At 43.4% G+C, this 22,543-nt stretch overlaps 2 protein-coding genes across 2 annotated transcripts in view; one reads left to right on the plus strand and one right to left on the minus strand.

Moving 5' to 3' along the window:
- Positions 1-2,001: 2,001 nt before the first annotated feature.
- Positions 2,002-3,492, minus strand: LOC308361492 (ropporin-1-like; the record flags this gene model as incomplete). The annotated part of the gene is made up of 5 exons (XM_080833854.1): positions 2,002-2,068; positions 2,363-2,544; positions 2,803-2,964; positions 3,103-3,220; positions 3,377-3,492. The coding sequence occupies 5 exons, from the start codon at positions 3,490-3,492 to the stop codon at positions 2,002-2,004; spliced, it is 645 nt and encodes a 214-aa protein (XP_080689980.1).
- Positions 3,493-5,067: 1,575 nt separating this feature from the next.
- kalrnb (kalirin RhoGEF kinase b) overlaps positions 5,068-22,543 on the plus strand; it is a gene marked incomplete at its 5' end in the record, with an annotated part of 80,190 nt that continues 62,714 nt past the window's right edge. Inside the window, 9 exons of the mRNA XM_080834118.1 lie at positions 5,068-5,143; positions 14,342-14,434; positions 14,783-14,897; positions 15,595-15,787; positions 16,311-16,811; positions 18,464-18,586; positions 19,481-19,672; positions 21,683-21,814; positions 22,289-22,519. Coding sequence (XP_080690244.1) covers positions 5,068-5,143; positions 14,342-14,434; positions 14,783-14,897; positions 15,595-15,787; positions 16,311-16,811; positions 18,464-18,586; positions 19,481-19,672; positions 21,683-21,814; positions 22,289-22,519 — 1,656 coding nt within the window. The remainder of the gene's footprint in view (positions 5,144-14,341; positions 14,435-14,782; positions 14,898-15,594; positions 15,788-16,310; positions 16,812-18,463; positions 18,587-19,480; positions 19,673-21,682; positions 21,815-22,288; positions 22,520-22,543) is intronic.

Below are 22,543 nucleotides of genomic sequence, written 5' to 3' on the forward strand. Positions count from 1 at the left end.
ACTTTATTGCCAATGAAGATGCCAGAATTTTGTGCAACCTGCTCTATTGAACACTCCCTTGAAACGAGACCTGTCAATGTTATTTTCATATGAAAACCCATGTTTATAATTCTTCATAAGTACGTAGTGCCATAAGAAATATCTTACGTTTATAACAAACCAACCCGTTTGAAAATCGGTTGAAAATTGAGCAAGTTCTGGTTACTTAAAAAGTACCACTTCCAACACAATGTTAAGGGGGAGTGAGCTATACTGTCCTCAAAATGGCCGAAATGTGCGGACATTCGGCTCCGTCGGCCAGAAACGCAGGCAGGATATCTAGCCTTTATTATAGATATCTATGCCTGTTACCTGTTACCTGTGCTGTCTACGTGACTATAAAGCGACGAGATTTCTGCTAGTGAAAGCATAGAGATATATACATGTATACATGTATATATGTCTGTGAGTGAAAGAGCTGTTTTCTTCATAGACCTATATGTGTCTATGGTTTTCTGCCCAGCTGTGGACCTCCATTTATTCCACTTGTGAAATTAATAAAAATAAATCTTTACTTATTTATACTTTCAACAACCCTTAAAGGACAATGTGTGCAACTATTAGTACAAATGGAATATAGTGTTACATTATGTGACATATTCGTGTTTTAATTTGTGTATAAATACCATATTGAACTATGAAGCGTTGTCTTTTTATTAGCTTAGAATGGGGAAGGGTATTCAGCTTGTTGCAATTCAACAACCTCATCACAAGATGCCACTTAAAATTACACACTCTACCTTTAACATGTTTTGTAAATGTTGCCCGTGCGTAATATCTATAAAAGTATATTTAATTGACAGTAATTTTTCACCATGCAAGCCTTTTAGTTCCATGAACTTCTTCTATTATCCACGGCCAGCGTCCCGCTTTCCACCCCCTGAGCCAATTATTGAACAGAGGCTGCTCCAAGCTTGCCAGTTTAGAGAAGACGTTGGTTTGAATTTGAGATTTGAGCAGCTGTTGCCTTGAAGTCGACAGTGAGGGCTCAAAACACCATTAAGCAAAGATGATTATGGTCTGAGAGTGGACTATAAGTGGCACACCACTAGTGGGGTGCTGACCAAAATCAACAGATGGACCGATATACGCTTGTTATCTGGTTTATAGGTTTCTCTATTGGTTGGTATAACGCTTATTCCAGAGTTTAAAACTATTGACTACTTAACCTGGTAATTAATGTGGACTCCTTATTGCTGCTTTAAGAAACTTATAATATGGCAGTACAACACATCTAAAACATTTGGCATTTATCAGTTGTCATGAGTCACTTGTAGTCCACATTAAATACTAGGTTAAAAAGTCAATATTTTTCAACTCTGGAATTATCGTTGCTAAAGCAATTAATAGAGAAATCTACAATGGTTAAATCAACACAATAGTATAGATACATTATACCATGAGAAAAAATGTGTGCTATATAACACTTAATAATGTTTTTACGTTTTAAATTTTTACCTCTTCAGTATCATTTCTCAAAATGGCCGCAATAGCCTTTGGGAGCACTATTTTAAGCGCATTTATAGATCATAAAATACACAATTCCTGTGAAACATTTAGTTTAACTGCCTCACTCTAATCCATTTCTATCCATAAACTTAACATAGGGTTCAGGTTAAAGAGAGTGAGAAAACTGTTTAGCTATCACTAAGCATTGTTTTTCCATTGATGTGTCAACCTTTTGACTAGTAGTAACTAGACCATGTACTAGAGGAAATGTATTCAATGTTACCTATAACAGTTAAACATTATGTTCAACTTTCATTTGCACTTAATGGACTAGATCATCAAATGTGATTTCATATAGGCTACCCATAGGCAATGGTTAAATTCCAATTCAATGGAAAATACATTGCAAATGTAATCATCTATCAGTTGTTGGACCACGATGTTTTGGGCATCTGTTCATTTATTTTCTGACAGGGCCTCAAAGAGAAGGAGGGAAAGGGGCAGGGGGTCCTCTCATCCTAGACGGATTTTACGGTTGTTGATGAAGTCAGACACCTTGACCACATCTTTGTTGTCTTTCCTGAAAAAGATGCATAAATCCATGGTTAAAACTAAATGAATAGTCATGTTTAGAGTAGCCTTTTGTAAATGACAGATAGGTGGATAGAGAGACAGAGAGGTAACAATTTTTTTTTAGCACATCTGCCCACTGTTTCTTGCACATATTTCTGAGATCAGAACAACAATGTGAGAGATGTGGTTTTTGCCATGAAATACGCTATGTTGACATAAAGCAAGACAAATCAGATATTAAGTGCACCAGAATGAGCTACCGGCTTGAAAGCCCAAAGAGAGTTTTATCGGCAATACTCACGACAGTGTCTCTAACTGGGAAAGGGCCCGGTCCAGCTGTGTCTGAGCCACTTCCCCGTCCACCGCTGCCAGGTAGGTGTAGAGGTAGCGGAAGGTGTCAAAGGAGATGCAGGCGTCTGGAGGAGTACAGCTGCTGTCGGAGTTGAGGATGTAGCAGGCGTGTGTCATGGCATTCTTGATGGTCTGCCAGCAAAAAGAGAGAAAGATATGTATCTACGTATACACAGTAACAGTATCTGACCAAACATTAAGGTGGTCAGGAACATGTTTAACTTTTAAGATTTTCACTGTAATAGCCTATACACAAACAGTCTCTGACCAGTCGCAGTAACAGTAGTAGGCAACAGCAGTAACAGTATTTGACCATACACTGCTTTCTGTTTATTTCAGTGTATGGGTACATTGCAGGTTTATTGACAGTGAGCATTATCCAGTACTCACCCCTCCAAGATAGCTACAGCCAAGAGCAAAGAATTTAATCCATTCAACCTCATTACCAAATGACCCGACGGTGAAGATGTGCTTGAGCAGGTCCTGCGACAAACCGAAGGACTTCCACACCTCTACAATCTGCCCCTTTGTGACTTTGCTATTCTTTCCCAGCTGAGGCAAAGAAAGGGACATTCTGATTGCTTACTTTTCAACTCAAGAGAGGGATCATGCACATTACAGTTATGAAAACTTCCTGGAGATTATATCCTCAAAAAAAAATACATTTTGTTTCTGTTATGGTAAGTTTACCTGGGAATGGATAGCTGTTAGAATATGTGGAGTGAGGTCAACGGAGATAGGGGCAGGGGCCTTCTCCAGGTTATCCTTCACAGGCAGTGGTTGTCCTTGGATAAGCGCTGTAAAATACCTGTGTGAAACACATGGTAACAGCTTTTGAAAATGACCAAAATGAGCCAAAACAACCATCTGGCTATAGCTGCCCAATAAGACACGTGATTTACGTATTTATAACTAGGTGAGTTGAATAGTAGACTGCCGTTTTCTACAAGGCTACTTGACGCACAATGTGGACCACTCGATGAGATCTCCGGGCTGAGTGCGGATGGCATCCTTAGTGAACTGCTTCAGGAGCTCCGGCAACTCGGGCGGGATGACAATTTTCTTAGCCGTGTTAGACATTGTAGGTTTACACAAAGTGCTACAACACTAAGAGGAGAAGAAGGGTTGTCAACAGGGAAAAGTCAAATAATGACACTGTTACTGTAGCTAACCTGGGTGCGTTCTTAAATGCCCCGTTACACGTTCCCTTTATGACGTATTCTACCTGCGATGACGGGTAAGTGGCCGCATGAGGGCGACAAAACGCCTGTTATCCTTGGCCTGGATCATCTTCAATGATCGGAATAATGCACGATGGCGATATTTGGGCTACCACACTTGCTTGACTTGACACTCATTATACTGCTTTTCTACCAAAATAATGTGAAGACTTTATGTAGTTTACTTATGCATCAGGAAGCATTTTTAATCAGTGTCGTTGTTGATAATGTGCTAACGTTACATTAAAATCATGTTTTATGTTTCTGTTTTAGATATAGCACAGTTTACAGCCTGTGATTGAATTGCAGGAAATATGTTTCCTCTGCCGTCGTAGAGAAGAAGAATGTGACCGTAGCTAATAGCTGAGCAATGAAGGGGGCAACTGCGTGGGAGCGGAACACAGGGCCAATACAAACTAACATTACCACTTTCAAAGAGGAGTGGTGATCACAGACCACAACCTGACCGACTACTTATGCTTTAAGGCTGCAGTCACATGGACCCTGTTGTAGCTCAACACACGTGTTTCTCTCCTATTAAACGAGCCTTCTGGAAATACCAATCAATATGGAAAACAGTCACTCGTAAAAGACTGAACCATCTATTAGGGCGACAATGGCTAGAAATCACGAAATTCAGGGTAGGCTATTGTTATCAGCCGATGTTGTGTAAGTTGCCGCCTGTAAACTGGTGGGGGCAATTTGCTGTCCCCCTTAAAATGCCAATTTAATGTGTTCCCGAGGGAGTGTGGAGGCGAGGAGGAGACAGTGGGCGAAGGGTGTGTTTGGATTCGGTTTCAATGACATTACACCCCATTTTCACAACATACGTTTAAACTGTGCGACAGACGGAGGTTCTAGTCTAATTGAACGCGGTATTTTTTCCAAGATCATAATTTGCAAACAAATAGGCCCTCTATAAATTCGGTGATGTGTTGTTGGTAATCGCTAGCCTATTACTCTAATTTTCGTTACATCACTACTATGGAACCTCCTTCCATGGTACCCCACCATTTGAGGTTGCTGGCCACTCTCCCAAACCGTGTTCATTTGCCAATTTAGGGGGGACGCCGCCTTTGAATGCGCTGAGTGAGACACCATATGGACGGACGGACCGATGGATGCATGACGTGTGGATGTAACCCAGCAGTCCGCGAAAAGCCATTTTCACGTCCAGCGTTTGTGGGAGCATTATCAGAGCGGATACTAACACTGGCATCGGGTCTGTCTGTCAAGAGGGTGACCAGACTCTGAACAATAGCGCCCAATGCAGCGCGGGTCTCTCTAGTGCATAACGGGAAAGCCACGGCGGGACTGAGGGCTGCCAGGGGTTTACGGTTGGAGATGGCTGCACTCTGATGTGGACTACTCGCACAGATTAGTGGAATTATTGATGTGAATATCGTCTGCTATCAGCAGCAGACAGCCTGTATTAATGCAAAAGATGAATTCTACCGATGCTGCCGAGGAAGGACTGACGGATCCGGATACGGACCCGTTTTTCAAAACAGGTATGCTGTTTGTCGATAGTCGCTTTTGTCCAATACCAAGATAGATATCGATGAATGATCAGCTCACCAGTGTTTGCAAGGCAATGGTTGCAACCCCCGCAAGACTGCGATGGGCTTGCACAGGCAGCCACAATAACGCGATGCGCGTTGTAGAAACAAAATTGCACTGTAACCTATTGTGATTTTCATTGGGCGATTCATTCTACTAGTCACTAGTCACATTTTTCGTGAAAGCACAGGCTATGTTCTTTGAATGAGTGTAATCAATGCAGGCACACCCACCATAGCATAGGCTACAACTAGGTGATGGAGAATGTTCAGAACCATATAGTAGGGTTGAGCACTGGCGCTTATAGTTGGTGATCATGTCTAGACTGCATTAGAAACCATTCACACTGAGAACAGAACACCCATCACTGAAACACAACATTCAAAAATCAGATGTCGCCCATGCTATTAGACAGCCGATGGACGGTACCTCTTCGCCACATTACGCTTTTACTATCACTAACGGAAGCATCCCAACTCTCCACCTCTAATTATCACCTCTAGCGGTTGGTGTGCTCGTGGAGCTTAGCGGGAGTGGCTGGCTCGCGTCTTTTGTCGGTCGTGACATTGATTCATGTTTCACGCGCTCTGGAGCCTGTTGATTCAAACCCAAATCGCGGCGAGAGTGCTCAAAAGCACATGTGCCGCCAGCTTATCAGGGGATGGTCCCGTTTTTGTTTGTTTCATTCATCTAGTGCGGGTAGACCATTAGACGGCTGAAGGGAGATACATTGCAGGCCAGGCCCGTCATGTGTCCCTAGCAGAAGTCGCTTTGGCATGTATTTATCCTACTTTGCAGATCCCTGATCCAGACAAATTCTGATCTTTGACATTGACCCACTTATTGACTGTCCACCCGCAGGACCCAGCTCCCCCGCCCCTTCACTGCAAGCCAAGGGCCCGTGCCTTAATGAGACAAGGCTTTAAGCTCCTTTAACACATGCTTCAATGTGTGCGTGTTTATGTCCAGGGAGGGTTGTGAGTAGTGTGCAAGCTCGCTGATTGTGTAAATTAATGAATGTACTGTATGTGTTTGTGTTTGTGCGTGTTGGGAGATAGAAAGTGCAAGCTTGTCTTGGACACACAGATAATGTAGGTTAGTGTGTTTGTGTGAATATGAGTGTGTAAGTGTAGCTTGTGTGGGCAGTCTAAAGCAGCTGTATATCTGCACTTGTACTTGACACCACACATTCACACTCATGTACAGTATGTATGCCCAAACAAAATGCAACCCATCTAAATTTGACATGAATGATTTGATGCATGAACACCATGCATGCCCTACATGGGGATTTCCACTGTTTAGAGTGTTTACCTCTGTATGTGTGTGTGTGTAAGTGTATTTGAGTGAGACAGTTTATTGTGTATGTAATGGCAAGGCCTCTCTCTCTCTCTCACACACACACACACACACACACACACACTCACAAACACCTCACACTCATACTGTGATATCTCTGAGAAGCAGGAGATGGGAGTGTGGGAGCAGCAGGTAGGGTTCAGAGTGGCACTTCTGTGATCTCCTTTCCCCCGTTGCGCTGCATAGGAAACTCTCCTTCCTCCTCCGCCCTTCTCCCTTCTCCCTTCTCCCTTCCCCCCCGCCTCCTGTTGTCTTATCGCCGGACCTGTGTACGGAACATATTAACACACCAAAAAATCAAATGGTGTTTAACACCCCGCTTATGTGTGAGATTTAGCCCTGATCACACCACGCCAGGGATTAGCGTGTACACGCACACACACACACACACACACACACACACACACACACACACACTATAGAGAGGGGACGAGTGAACGGCATGCTCCTGTCTCTCGGCGGGAGCGGATAAGCGGTCTCATTTGCACCCTGCACGCTCCCTTTAGTCGCTTCCAGGAGCCGGGGGAGTCAGATCAGCAAACGCAGGCAGGGACCGGCACCACAGAGGCCGGGGAGTGGGAGATGTTAGATAGGAAGGGTGGCGGTGGGTCTGTGAAGTGAAAGCATGGTGGGAGACTACGTCCTTCTTGTCATCAGGTGTCAGCATCTGTAATGATTTGGGAGTAGCTTGGCGACGGCTGTGAGGCCTGGTCTTCTTGTGCCGCTTAAGTATGATTTACAGTAGAGTTGTCTGTGCGTATGAGTTGCCTTTAAAAAGCCTGCTGTGCTCTTAGTGATGAGCTAACACCATGTAATGGATGATGATGTAGTCATACTGCATTTCTCACACATACCCACACAACTGAGTGGTACGGGAGAGGAAAGCAAAGAGGTATAGTCGATGCTGAAACATCTAAGGTTTACGTAGACTTGTCTGTCTGTCTGTAAGTGAGTATTACACTCACCTGTTTCCACTAGGTAGCTTGATCTCTGATTGATTGATTTGTTGTTTGATTGATTGATTAAACCAGTTGTTGGTTGTATTGCCATTGTTTGTACCTGACAGGAACAGAAACCTCCAAACACTCTGAAGTACACTCCACAGGTACTGTATGACTATGTCTTCGGCATATTAGTGGGTGGTTATTACATTATATTGCAGTGAGTGTTGTGTGATATTGGCATGGATATCCATTTATGTGAGTGGATGGAACTCTCTCTTCAAATGAAGAATTTTCACACAAAACTTTACGGAGTGAAGACCTGGCACAGAAGGGAGTTGCTGTGGCAACGGTTGCCAAGCTCTGCGATGGGGACTTGAATTTGCTGCTGCCATTCTGTCTACTTTCAGGCAGTGATTGAGCTGCCCCAAAGGCGTTCGACCAATCACATAATTAGTTTGGCAAGAGTAAATGCCAAACCACACTTGACATAGATTTATATTGCCGTACCAATTTGCCGGCTGGCATGATCTACCACTGTAAAAACTTGCAAGGCAAACTAGATCTAAAGCTTCAGCAGTAACACCAGACTGTAAGTGATGGGACACTGATCAGCTCTCTAAAATATCTTCTACTCCCATCAGATTATGGTACCTATGCTGTCTTTGTTCATCCTCCTAATAGATGCAAATTATATTTCAGCATCTATCCCAGTTCCTTTCGCTGTGCTGTATCAAAATGAATTAACACAATACACAGAAAATTAATATGCGTTTAAAAGCCCATGGTTAATAGTTAATTCTCATCGCTGATACCATCTATGCCTGCATCTATTGAGCAGAGGAAACCAGTAGCACATTACCTAGAGAGGACACACTGCTTCTGCTTAAAGCCACTTATTAACACTTCATGATGTGCACATAGTCTGTGCAGGGGATCTTATCTTATGGTGTGCTTGTATTAAGCTCTCTCAGCTCTTTTCCAGAAAGCTCTGTGTGCAGTGAAGTGGTGTAGGCTGGCTGAGGCAGGTGTAGTGGGTGGGTGGTGGATTCGCTTGCCGTCCTTGGCACGGTCTAGGCTTCGCAGAACATTTTGGCAAAGGCCTAATTTCATTTTCATACTTGCTCTGTGTGGGACTATAAAGCACATTTCCTGAAGTCCAAACTTTCCTCTTGGTCAACTTGGAGTTTCATATCTGCTGCGTCCAGGCTCTGTTCTCAGGAAGCCCTGAATGTGTCACTTCCTCTCTCTGTCTCACTTTATGCTTTGTGTCTCATTCCTGGCAATTTAGTGAAATGCTGCTACTGTTGAGTTATTGCAGATTGGTATCAGACTCTGGTGCTTCTGTGCATGCAGAGGAAGTTTGGGCTTCTTGCTAACCTGAGTGGGCTCCGTCAATCTCAAAGCATTTAAAGCAGCAGTCCTTGATCCTGGAGAAAGGCAGTTAATATTTGAGATCAACCTATCAAATACACCTCTCCATTCCATGTTCCTGAAGCAACATAGTTGATCGGCTGTTGTAGTGAATATCTCAGTCCGGGCCACTTGGTTTTTCCATTTATAGAGCCAGCACTGTGCACAAACACCAGTTATTTTGGGTGTGCACTCTGGACAGACAGCTAGAGAGTGTGAATTTGTGTGAACAGTGAAGAGTAAAGAATTTAGCTGAATATGATGAAAAGTAATGGATCATAATCGAGGACTCCACCTTTAACCACTAATCATACCCAGAAGCTTCCCCCGAACTATTATATAAACACAGCCTCTTTTGGGACCACTGCGACAATGGGTAGAAATTATTAGCGTCATTTAGCAGCTAACCTGGCAGACACATTCACACTTCTTGCAGGGTGAGAGGTCCAACAGTATTTAGCGGCGCGGAGGGGGAGGTTGCTGTGTCTCAGTGCGATAACAAGGAGAACTCTCGAAGCGCTCCACTGAGGAGGTGAGAGAGAGAGTAAGAGAGAGAGAGAGAGAGAGAGAGAGAGGAAGCTCTTAAGACTCAAGACCATGTGCTTCTCCAGTGTCCCTCTGGGACCAGCAGAAAAAGCCTCTCAGCGTGTAAGGGAGGCATGTGGGAGGGAGAAAAGAGATGTGCCGGATCCAGGGGTATACAGTACGCATCAGTGATTTGATTGATGATTATTCAGGGGTATACAGTACGCATCAGTGATTTGATTGATGATTATTCAGGGGTACAGTACGCATCAGTGATTTGATTGATGATTATTCAGGGGTACAGTACGCATCAGTGATTTGATTGATGATTATTCAGGGGTATACAGTACGCATCAGTGATTTGATTGATGATTATTCAGGGGTACAGTACGCATCAGTGATTTGATTGATGATTATTCAGGGGTACAGTACGCATCAGTGATTTGATTGATGATTATTCAGGGGTACAGTACGCATCAGTGATTTGATCTCAGAGTGTGTTAACTTTGATGATTATTCATGGGTACAGTACGGATCAGTGTTTTGATTGATGATTATTCAGGGGTACAGTACGCATCAGTGATTTGATTGATGATTATTCAGGGGTACAGTACGCATCAGTGATTTGATCTCAGAGTGTGTTAACTTTGATGATTATTCATGGGTACAGTACGGATCAGTGTTTTGATTGATGATTATTCATGGGTACAGTACGGATCAGTGTTTTGATTGATGATTAGGCTATTCATGGGTACAGTACGCATCAGTATTTTGATCTCAGGAGTGTGTTAACTTTCATTTATGGGAACAGTACGCATCAGTGTTTTGATTGATGACTATTCATGGGTACAGTACGCATCAGTATTTTGATCTTAGAGTGTGTAAACTTTGATGATTATTTATGGGAACAGTACGCATCAGTGTTTTGATCTTAGAGTGTGTACACTCTGATATTCATTCCTTTGCCTATTCTGTGGAATGTTGAGCTAGTGCTATTTTTGTGTGTGACATGATTTACTTTTATTATTCGCTTCATGTATTTTTGTGCCTATTATTATTTATCAACGTATTTCTCAACGAGACAAATATCATCAAGATAGATTATTAGTTTTATGTGTCTTTAGAATCATGATTTAGTCATATATGACTACTGGCATTCTGAAAACATTATTTTCAACACCATGTTGCGCTTATTCCTGATTATCATAACATCTAATCTGCGTCAGTTTTGGCATATGGCATAGGATGTGATGGGATGCAACATCCCGAGCGCCATTATGACAGTTACTGGTAATGGAAGCATTGGTGTCATGATGACTAATGACCGAACATGGCATCTGCCATGACATGTTTATGAGGTATATATATGCTTGTTTTATCATGAAGGGCTTATGTAAAATAGTAATGCTTTAATGTCTCCTTCAGACTGCTTGATAAATGATTCATGTAATTAAAGCAGTACGATACTGAGAAAGTAAGCAATGCGTAGGAAACTGGTTCGATTGTGTTATGATGATATGATGTTATGCTATGAAACAATATCAACTCATGTCATGCATACAGTCCTATAAGTTCTGTGAAAGACATGTGGCTAACAGACCAAATTAGTTTTGGCTGGTTTCTATCAAGAGTAGGACAAGTAATGACTCAAGGGGGGTTTCGCAATGCACTATATACTGTACATGCTTCTGTCTTCCAGTTGTTGTCATCACATGCTCCATCCCCATGGTGTCAAATATGTATGTCAGTATGTCCTTTCCTGCTACTGTTTAGGCCAGGTAACTTATGTCCGCCTTAGGGAAGTCCCCATGGTCCTGTTTCTCATGTTTCTTGTTAAAACAATTTGTGTGTGTACCAAAATGCATTTTGTGGTCATAAGACCTCAGGGACGGAACAGAAGAGATTTCAAAGTGTTGTAGAGTAGTGTGTATACAGTGTGCTCATAAGGTGACTACTATAGGGATAAGCAAAGCAATGTAGCCGAAAAGTATGCCAATGATTGCATTTGTTTATATTATGGGTAAATAGGCTAGAACTAGCACACAATATGTGTATCAGACGTATTACAAGCAGAGGAGAAATTGTTCAGAACTGGTTGGTGGTAATGAACAGTAAACAGGATATCAGTCATACACAAAATTTCACATGCATATATATATAAATATATATATATATCAGTGTCTGAATGGTGCACTGCTTAATAAACTAGACATCAATATCAATACACTGTGGCATGCCATGGGCTATCCAGGGTAAGGGGTGAGGGGGTTGGGGGGTTGAGCCCCTCGGGAGAATGCACCCGGGTTAGGGTAAGGGTTGGAATTGGATACTTACCCATTATTAGGGAAGGGGTGGGGGTCAGGGGAGCCTCCTGGGATAACGAACCCGGATGAGGGTAAGGAAAGAAACTGGGATACAAACCCAGGTCACTTAAGGCACCCAAAGTGAGTGACCAATAATATGGCCACATCATCACTATCCACAACACAGCACAATAGGGAGAGAAGAAGAGGTGGCCAGGCATGGTGGATGGGAAGTATATTGCAACGGGTGCCGGCTCTTGGCACATTAATCTCTTAGCTAGAGGATGCTCTAAAGAGCAATGCTTTTAGTCTAGACTTAAAGATGGAAAGGGTGTCCAGTTCCCGGATGCAGATAGGAAGATTATTCCACAGGAGGGGGGCTTGATAGCAAAAGGCTCTGCCTCCTATTGTGCTTTTTGACACTCTGGGAATTACAAGAAAATCTTCTCTCTGGGAACAAAGGGGTCTAGGTGGGCAGTAGGGGACAATTCATTAATTGAGGTATTTTGGAACTAGGTCATTTAAGCTTTGTATGTTAGAAGAAGTACATCTACCAACAGTCTGATACCAATCTGCAATTCTACTTTTGACAGGGAGCCAGTGTAGAGAGGCAAGTACAGGCGAGATATGTTCATATTTTTCAGTTCTAGTAAGTGTGTGACCCGGAGTGTTCTGTATAAGTCTGTGGCTCTTAAGTGAGTGGTTGCTACATCTAGAGTAGAGAGGTGAGCTTTGCGGTTGTCTAGTTGCAAAGTAATAAATGCGTGGATCAGATTTTCTCCAACTTGAAAGGATTGAACTTTTCTGATTTTGGCAATATTGGGTAGATGAAAAAATGATGTCTTATGTTTTATGTGTGAGTCAGACGACAGTCCTTGGTCAATAATTACTCAGAGATCTTTGACACTTGGGCTGTACATTAGAGAGATGCCATCAAGTGTGAGTGGGTGGCTGGATAATGTCATTCTCAAACGTTTTGGGCCTACAATCATAACCACAGTTTTATGTGTCTTTAGAAGCAGGGAATTGTTACTCATTTATGTTTGACATCATTCAGGCAAACTTCTGTTTTAGGGAGTACAATTTCATCATCAGCTTAGCGAGGGAAGGACATTCCATGCTTCTTTACTACATCACCTAAGGATAGCATGTACAAAGAGAAAAGCAGGCACTGAGTCTTGATGAACTCTGTAACTTACCTTTGTATGACTCAATGTGGAAATTTACATTAGGGAAGTCGTTCCGAAAAATAAAGCCTAAGCCAGGATAGGGCACAGCCTTTGATTACAACATGGTGTTAAAGTCTCTATACTAAAATATGATTATTTAAAGTGTACAAAAGCAGCGCTATCGTATAAAAATGGACCATTGAAGAGAGGCAATGAGTTGAATGTTCAAAATTTTGACTGAGGCTCTCAGTGCTGTGATGGGCTCTAAAACCAGATTAGAGGTCTTCTTGGATGTTGTTTCTGTGTAAAAAAGGAAGTGAATTGCTTTGCTATTATGTTTTGAAGTATTTTCTGCTTCTCTCTGTATTTTGTAATTACATAAAACATTAGCAGATTACCATAATAACCACATTCTGTTCACATGGAATGCAAATAACATTCCAAATCTGGTTGGACATAAGTGCACTCTGGTGTTGGAGCTGTTGTTTATGAGTCAGGCTGTCAAGAATATTTTCTCAATTTTATAATATAATAATTGTATAATAAACAATTTAAATTGAATTGTTGAACATCAAATACGTTTAAGTAAGAAACACGTGACCTTAAGAATCAGGACATTCTTCTACCAATACATTGTTACAGGATTTGCAGGACAGGTCATCATTGTGAACTTTTTAAAAAGTTCTGTCATTAGGAATTAGTCATTAGCATTACAGCTTTATGAAAAATATATATTTGCCAATTTAATTCTGCATATGCATTATGCAGAATTTTGTCAGAGATGGGTTTTACACACACACACACACACACACACACACACACACACATACACACACACACACACACACACACACACATACACACACACACATACATACATACACACACACACACATACACACATACATACAGGAATGGCAGACAGCGGAGAGTGATGTGGTTTGGTGGACAGGGGGTGGGGGTGGGGGTGGGGGGTAATTGAACTCTCCCCCGCTGTTTGCCCCCATGTCCAGCTGTCGGACGGGGGATTACAGAGACTGCAGATTACACCACTAATGAATTTAAACAGGAGATGCCCGCCAGTGGCGATGACATGCCAGCTTCAGCTACTCCACAGACATTCATTCGGTTCAACTTAAGCTCGTCACCATGTCAATTACAGCTAATTCTAACCCAATGTGAACCGGAAAATATTTTTGCATTTACATTTTTTTCTTCAGTTTCTTAATTTTTTTCTTCCTTTTTCTCTTAATTTATGCCTTTGTTGCTTCTTTGCCTCTCTCTGCCGCTTCCCTCTGTGAATATGGCCATCAATACTGTATTCTCATTCTTTCAAACTGACATAAATATATGCTTTGTCTCCATTCCTCCTTCCTCCCACCCAACCCCATTCTTCTCCCCTCTGTTTCTTTCTCTCTCATTCTCTCTTTCCTCTCAAGTGCCGTCCCTGTCATCCAGCTCTCTGCGAAACGACGGGATAAAAGCGTGTGATGTTCTAACGGTGCTGAGGGAGAAAGTAGCGTTTGTCTCTGGTGAGTCTGCAGAGTCTAGCCTCTCTCTTACCTTCACTGCTAAACAGCACTGAGAGGAGACAGCGCTCAACAGTCAAAGCATTTCCACCTTGTACGATTGGTGGGATAGTTTTATTTTAATCAATGCTTTTCAAATCTTATAGTGATTTCACATGTTGCTAGACCTTGATCAAATGTAGCTGACATTGAATGATGAATAAATACATGCTTTACATATATATATATATACACACACATAGTAAATACATACATACATTTATCTGTGCCCTGTTGATGTTGTACAAGTGAGGTGGATGTCTTTTTGCCTCTCCAATGTCTTGATGTGACTATGAGCTACATGTCTCACAGGGGGTAGGGACAAGCGAGGGGGGCCCATCCTGACCTTCCCCGCCAGGAGCAACCACGACCGAATAAAACAGGAGGACCTGCGCAAACTGGTGACCTATCTGTCTACTGTGCCCAGGTAACATAATGGCTGTGATCTGTGTCTCTAGATTTCACAGGCAGCTGGTGGATAAAGCTGCTGATGGAGTCCTACTCGTTTTCATATGCTTTCATAGGCTTTTGCAGATTTAATATAAAAACATAGTTTCCCCTGGACGTTCTGAATATGTAGATGCCTGTAAAGTGCTTGTTACAATATATTAAGGCCTGCACCATATACATGTGCTGATACCTAAAGGACGCTGTAGAGAGATGCTGTGCTACCTCACCCCAAGGCACCCTATCTGCATGTTAGGGCTGAACATATACCTGCTTATGAGGGGCTTAGTATTGTATATGAAGGCTTGTATAACTTGGGTGTTAGTGCCTTCCTAAAGAGGTACCATATAAGCTCCCTACTGATTCATCCAGGGTGCTTGTCTTTGAATCAGGGCTACAAAGCCCGCATATTAACTCCATGCTGGTTCACCCAAAGCACTCATCTACTCATGCCAGTACTGTATGTATATTTTTGTAAAATCATATACAAAATTGTTATGTGAATGCTTATCAAGTACTTAGGATAGTATATGAAGGTATGGATAACTTGGGTGGTGTTGCCTTTGTAAAGAGCCAACCTGCAAGTTCCATACTGCGTCTCCACACTCCATACTCATTTGTATGTCATGGCTGTCTGAGTTGAGCCCTCCCTCCCTCCTGCTGCGCTCCCTTCACAGCGAGGACGTGAGCAAGCGCGGCTTCACTGTGATCATCGACATGCGCGGCTCCAAGTGGGACCTGATCAAGCCCCTGCTGAAGACTCTGCAGGAGGCCTTCCCGGCCGAGATCTGCGTCGCCCTCATCATCAAGCCAGACAACTTCTGGCAGAAGCAGAAGACCAACTTTGGAAGTGCCAAATTTACATTTGAGGTGAGCGCTCGAGGTTAATCTGAGGTAATACCTTTCGTGACACTGCAATGTCTCACTTAACCTCCTCTGCAAGGGTTTTTGTCATAGCCCTGGGATTGAATCAAATACAATCCCATAAAACTATAAGAGTTGGTTATTAAAAGAAGGGGATGATTGACAATCTGATTTACTACAGACATCTCCTAAAGGTGTAGTCCATGGTTTTAATCTAATACAATTTCTGTGAAATTCAGCAAATTGCTCCTCACGGTCCTCTAACTGTCCATTCACTGTGTGCTAACAAAAAACCCAGTGTTATTTCCCAGTTCTGGCTCTGTAAACGGAAACAAACATAGTGGCTCTGAGCCATATAATACAAACACATTGCTTCTGGAACACGGAAGGTCGGGATGTGATTTTATTGGCTGGTGGTGCTTTCAAAAAGCTACCTTTAACCTTATACGAGCTGATAGGCTAACCTGATCCGATTATCTGAGTTTTTAAGAATGGAATGCAATGTAATGAACCCCTGTCTCCTATACAGACCAGCATGGTGTCAGTTGATGGCCTGACGAAGTTGGTGGACCCCTCCCAGCTGACGGGAGACCTAGAGGGGACGTTAGAGTATAACCACGTGGAGTGGACGGAGCTCCGGGTGTCCCTAGAGGAGTTCACTGGTGGTGCCCTGCACCTCCTATCGCGCTTGGAAGAGCTGCAGGAGGCGCTCGCACACCAGGACCTCCCCATGGACGCAGAGGAGTCGCGGCGGCTCCTGGAAGAGCACGCGCGGCTGAGGAAGACCATCACCAAGGCCCCGGTGGACGGACTGGACCAGGAGGGCCAGCGGCTGCTGCAGAGGATCCGTGACGGGGGCGACGGCCGGCTCTCGGGAGGCCCGGACTTCCAGAGCCTGGTGCCCAAGGTCGCCGCCCTGCTGGACAAACTGCAAGCCACACGGCAGCACCTGCTCCAGGCCTGGCATGCCCGCAAACTACAGCTGGACCAGTGCTTCCAGCTTAGGCTCTACGAGCAAGACGCAGAGAAGGTGGGAGGCCTACTACATATATCATTAAGGATCAACATATATTTACATAGATATATGTTATTAACTTATATGTCTGCAAACAACAATGGACAGCTGTTTTTTATATCTGGACAGGTATGTTACATATATTAAATAGATAATTTTTTAATATAAGCTGTGTCCACATATGTGGTGTAGTATATATGCTTGTGTGTGTGTGTCTTTATGGCATAATTCATTTTCATTTTAGTGGTATTTGGCAAAAAAAACTATCGGATGGTTCATATTTCTGCTTTGACCCATGGATTAAAAAACTGTGTTTGTGTATGTTGAAATACTGTTTACAGTATCTGATTGCTCAGGCTGAGCCTTTTTTTTTTTACTGAGACAGTAGAAAAATGGCAGATGGGTCTCCTAGATATGAGTTGGCTGTGGCTCAGACTGGCCATCGGGACCAGACCTAGCCGAGCTTCAGCTGTGTCCTCAGCGGGCTTTCGTGATTTGGCACCGGTCCCACACCATTTGGAAAACTCAATCAATGGCACGGCGCAGTTGAGCCTAGTTGTTTGAAAGGAAAGGAAGTACTGCTCTGGAAAATGGCAGACAGACACTGACACTGCAGATGATCTGATCGTGGCACGGAATGTCTGGATTTAGACTTGTAGGGTGATTGCTGAGTGATGCGGTACTAACTGTTGAGACAAGACCAGGTTCTTTAGCATGTCAGCGGTGTATAACAGGGCTGTCACCCCTGCGATCCTCATCATGTTGATGGCATCATGTTCACCACTAGAGCTGTTGGTGTTCATTTAATCACAGCTGTGCTGAGGTGTGTTAGAGAGTGTGTGTGTGTGTGTGTGTGTGCGTGTTTGTGTGCCTGTGTGTGTGTGTACGTCTGTGTGTACGTGTATGTGTGTGTGTGTACATGTGTGTGTACATGTGTGTGCACATGTTTGTATGTGTGTGTGTGTGTGTCTGTGTGAGTCTGTGTGTGTGTGTGAGTCTGTGTGTGTGTGTGTGTGTAAGTGTGTGTGTGTGTGTGTGTGTGTGTGTGTTGGCTCTGCTAATGGAGGCCATCTGTGGCTGATGGTCAGGGTGTGAGAGACTTTTACTGCTCTGTGTGTGGGGACGACTGCAGGCAGTAAAAGTCAAATGTGAGGGGAGAATCAGTGGCTGACCCTCCCAGGGTCTCACCAGGTCTCAGGTGGTCCCCTTTTGAGGATCTTTAATAGAGATGTAAATAACGGAGTCGGTTATAGCTATATATATATATATAAGTGCGGTCATAGGTGTTCTCTGTGTTTTGGATTGTAAAGATTGGGTGCAGGAGGCAGAGTGAGAAACGTGCTGTTCACATCAGACTACTGCTCATCACAAGCCCCTCAAGCAGAAGATGAAGGCTGTCTCTCTCTCCCTCTCTCCCTCACTCTCTGTCTCTGTCTCTGTCTTGGTCTCTGTCTCTTTTTTTGGAGCTGTGATTTGCCTTGATGTGGATGGGTTTTTATTTATTTATTTTTGACAGCCAGTGCTACTGAGACAGACACAAGTTATAAGGATGAAATGTTTTTCAAATCTTTTTTATGCCCTTTTTGACTATCTTAGTCGTTAAAATAAAGGTCTTTTTCTCTCTACCCCCCCCCCCCCCCCCCCCCCCCTCTCTCCACCACAAACAGATGTTTGAGTGGATCAGTCACAACCGGGAGCTGTTCTTGCAGAGCCACACGGAGATTGGCAAGAGCCACCAACACGCCGCAGACCTGCAGGCTCAGCACGACCACTTCGCCATGAACTCCATGGTACACATACTTTTATGGTTATGGCAAACCTAGAATCATGTGTGTGTGTTTGTGCATGCTCTGTATGTGTGTGTGTGTGTGTTCTATATGTATGTGTATGAGTGTGTGAATGTGTGTCTATGTCTGTGTGTGTGTCAGTGTATGTTTGTCTGTGTGAGTGTGTAAGCTCACAAACGTGTGTGTGTTCAACATTATGTGAGAGGTGTGTAATAGCGTGAGTCACCCCTTTTGATGTGAGCCGAAGCGTTTTTGATGTTCTACTTGCTTACTATTCTCCTGCCATCTCTGTGGAACTCTACAACGGACCTCTAGAACAGCTGCTTTTCAATTATAGAAGAATGGACAGCACCAGGAATAATATACAAGGAACAGCAGATCGTCATCGTCTTTATTTCCTCAAGAGTCGTTACAGCCTGCCTGCACACTAAAAATGAGCCAGATGAAAGGGTATTAGTCAGCTGCAGGGCTTTAAATAGTAACCGTCCTGTGGATCGGGTCTCTGCTGTAACGCGTCTCAGAGTTATTTTTGTTCTCTGGAGTTTTGGATTATCATTCATTTGAACTGCTGATGTACTTCTTCTGTGAGATCTCCATATCAATTCGTATTCATTTTCAGCTAGTATCCGTCTCTGAAGTGGTCAACATTGCAGGCACAGTCAAAGACAAAGACATGATGTCTACATTAGTTTGATTGTTCCTCGTACGTTTTGAATTCTTATTCCATTTCTGGCTGTATTAATGTAGAGTATATGGAAAACAAAAGGCAATAAATGAAACAAAATGTTGCATTCATGAATGTTTTCTGTATTCAGTATTTTAGTACCTCAGCTGCCTTAGCCATGTTTCCTTAAACTCATTAAAAAGCACAGACTCTGACCTGTTTTTTTCCTTCAGAATGCGTACGTGAACATCACGCGGATCGTGTCGGTGGCGACGCGGCTGTGCGAGGCGGGCCACTACGCGTCGCAGCAGATCCAGCAGGTGTCGGCGCAGCTGGACCAGGACTGGAAGAGCTTCGCTGCCGCGCTGGAGGAGCGCAGCGCCATCCTCACCATGTCCTCTGTCTTCCAGCTGAAAGCAGAGCAGGTCGGTCGACTGGAGCCCCAGGGGCCTCCTCTACATGCTTATGTGGCCAGAGAAAAAAAAACACATGAAAAATCTGTGAAGAGAAATTAGTGTGCCAGAGGCCTGAGCATCATAGCCTCTCCCATTTTTTTTTTTTGCCGTTATCGGCGATTTCAGAGGAACTCGGCCACCTGTTGTCATGGCAACTCACCTGTGCCATTTTAGGTCAAAAACAAGCTGATTCTGCCCGATTCAACTGACAACTGTAAACTATGCAGAAATCTACACCTGTTCAGCAGTTGGAGCTGAGTAAAGTGGATACCTGGAGTAAATATGAGTTTAACTGTAATCTGACTAGAACTGTTCTGGTCATATGCAGTATGCTGTAAATCAGGGCTGCCCAATTTGGGGCCCGCGGGCCAAATGTGGCCCGCGCTGGATTTATATTGGCCCGCGCTCCGGTCAGAATTATAGTTAGAACGTCATTCGTTAGACAGCATTTTAACCCATTTTTAACAGGGTCTCTGTTTCAACGTCATATTTAACTAAGACTGGTTGCAGTTCACTGCTTGGCCACAGTTTTTACATTGTTACAGATGGGTCAAGGGGGGCGCTATTGACCTTTTGTCAATACAGATCCATATCTATGGTTATCTTGTTGCTATGCTAGCTAACTAGCTAGCTTTTACCTTAACCTTAAACGATTTAAATGGAAGAGCTCCGTTTGCATGAAATGATAGCTAGTTATCTAGCTGATGTTATAGTCTTCTCAACTTACATGTATAATGGGAAAAGGTAGAACAAGTTCATATTCATGAGTTCAAATTCACACATGTCAACACGAGTTTAGCAACTGCCAACTGTAAGTACCTTACTTATGTTTGTGTAAAGAATGTTGATATGAAATATGAAATCAACCAGTAGTCAATGTGCAAGCTCTCTCTCTCTCTCTATCTGAGTTGGGGCAGTCTGTCCTTCAGTTGAGGTCAAGGCATGACGCTCTCTTGCTACAAGTTTCACCTGTACGTGTTAGCTTAACAAATGTTTGTGGAGGTAGCCTTTGGAGTCAAGTGCTGTCACGGCACTTGTTTCCACGGCACAGCTTACGCGTAACTGTTATATCTTTCTCTTTTGACGGATACAAATAGAAAATAATGGGAGTATTTCCATCGAAACATCAGCAGTCACTCTTGTTGCCTGCAATCATGTTTATTAGCCTTTAACTTGCTGTTAGTTGATTGGCCATTATAGAAGTCCCCTACCTATCTTCCCTGTGTATACTAATAGATTACATTAAATTAGTATGATATGTTAATAAATGTTTCTTTTTTTACCTGAAGCAAATGTTATCTTTCCCCATTATTTTCGTCTTGGAGTATACCAGAATGCTTAATTTAGGCCTACATGTTAAAATAACAAAATAATCTGGGGGGGATACCCCCAGACCCCCCTACAGGGGCTTGGTTTGTCACCTTTTTTAGCCCTTCTGAGTTTGCAGGTATGTATATTAATGGTAATGTTAATTGGGTACACATATGCAATACATTTCAATATAATGGGACCTGACCTAACATGAAACTCTGGTTTTGGCCCGCGGCCCTCCACTCCGATTAATATTTGGCCCCTGACGAGAAAGAATTTGGGCACCCCTGCTGTAAATACTGTGATTCCAGGACTCTTTTTTAAGGATACACTGAGAAACATGTATAACCTGACAAGTGCAGGTGCACCCTTCCTGTACTGTAAAGCAGGGCTGCAACACGTCTTTATCATAGTGGACACATAAAGGTTATTAAGACTTAGGACTTAAGACTTAGTATTTACTAAGACTTGCTCAGACATACATACATAATAAGTCAGACAGGTCTTCTTTCTGAATCTGTGTCATCCTTGCATACAAAAGATACAGTATTTGTCAATACCGGTGTGTTAGTATTGAAGCATTCTTAATACAAATGTATGTGCTGGTTTGTGTGTGTGTACACATGGGGGTACGTTTGTTCACCTGCTTGTGTTTGTTTGTGCCTCAAGTTTCTCTCCAGTTTAGAGGGGTGGACTAAGACGTGTAATGAGGGTGGGCTGCCATCCGCTGTTCCAGAGCTGGAGGTTGCCATCCACAGCCACCAGACTCTGTGTGACCAGGTCACCACAGCTTACAATGAGGTAAGACACCAACACACACCATCACACACACACACACACACACACACACACACACACACACATACACACACACACTGAGCTGTGTGTGTACTCATGTAACGCCTCATGTGTGTGTGAAACCACACTGCTAATGCACTCCCTGTGTGTGGTCTATTATGTTAGCTGTATCATGTTGCAACATGCTGCAAACACATCAACAGAAACTGCTTAGTCAAGAGTGACAGGCCAAGCCACAGTGAAACTCTATACTTCCTCTGCTTCCTCAATCCTCTGCTTCCTGCTTCCTCCAGTAGTAGTAGTAGTAGTAATAGTAGTAGTAGTAGTAGTAGTAGTAGTAGTAGTATTAACACCAACAATTATAATATCATCAATGTAAAGTGCCTCATTTCCACTAAGGGCTGGATTAAGAAGAGGGCTGCATCAGTATATTAGTCATATTGTCCCAGCCTAACATCATTTGTCCTCTGATTCCAGGTCAGTCAGAAGGGGAAGACGTTGCTGGATGTGCTGCAGCGGCCACAGCCTGCTCCTGACTCTGGCTCGCTAACGTCAGGGGCAGACTACACGCTGGCCGTGCGGGCGGTTCTGGAGCTGGTTCACGAGGTTCTGCACCAGAACCGCCGTCTGGAGGGGCTGCTGCAGCACCGCAAGCTCCGTCTGCACCAGAGGCTCCAGTTGTACGTGTTTCAGCAAGACGTACAGCAGGTAACACACACACACACATACACA

This window comes from Sprattus sprattus (genome assembly GCF_963457725.1).
Source record: "Sprattus sprattus genome assembly, chromosome: 3".
In the NCBI taxonomy this organism is placed as follows: domain Eukaryota; kingdom Metazoa; phylum Chordata; class Actinopteri; order Clupeiformes; family Clupeidae; genus Sprattus; species Sprattus sprattus.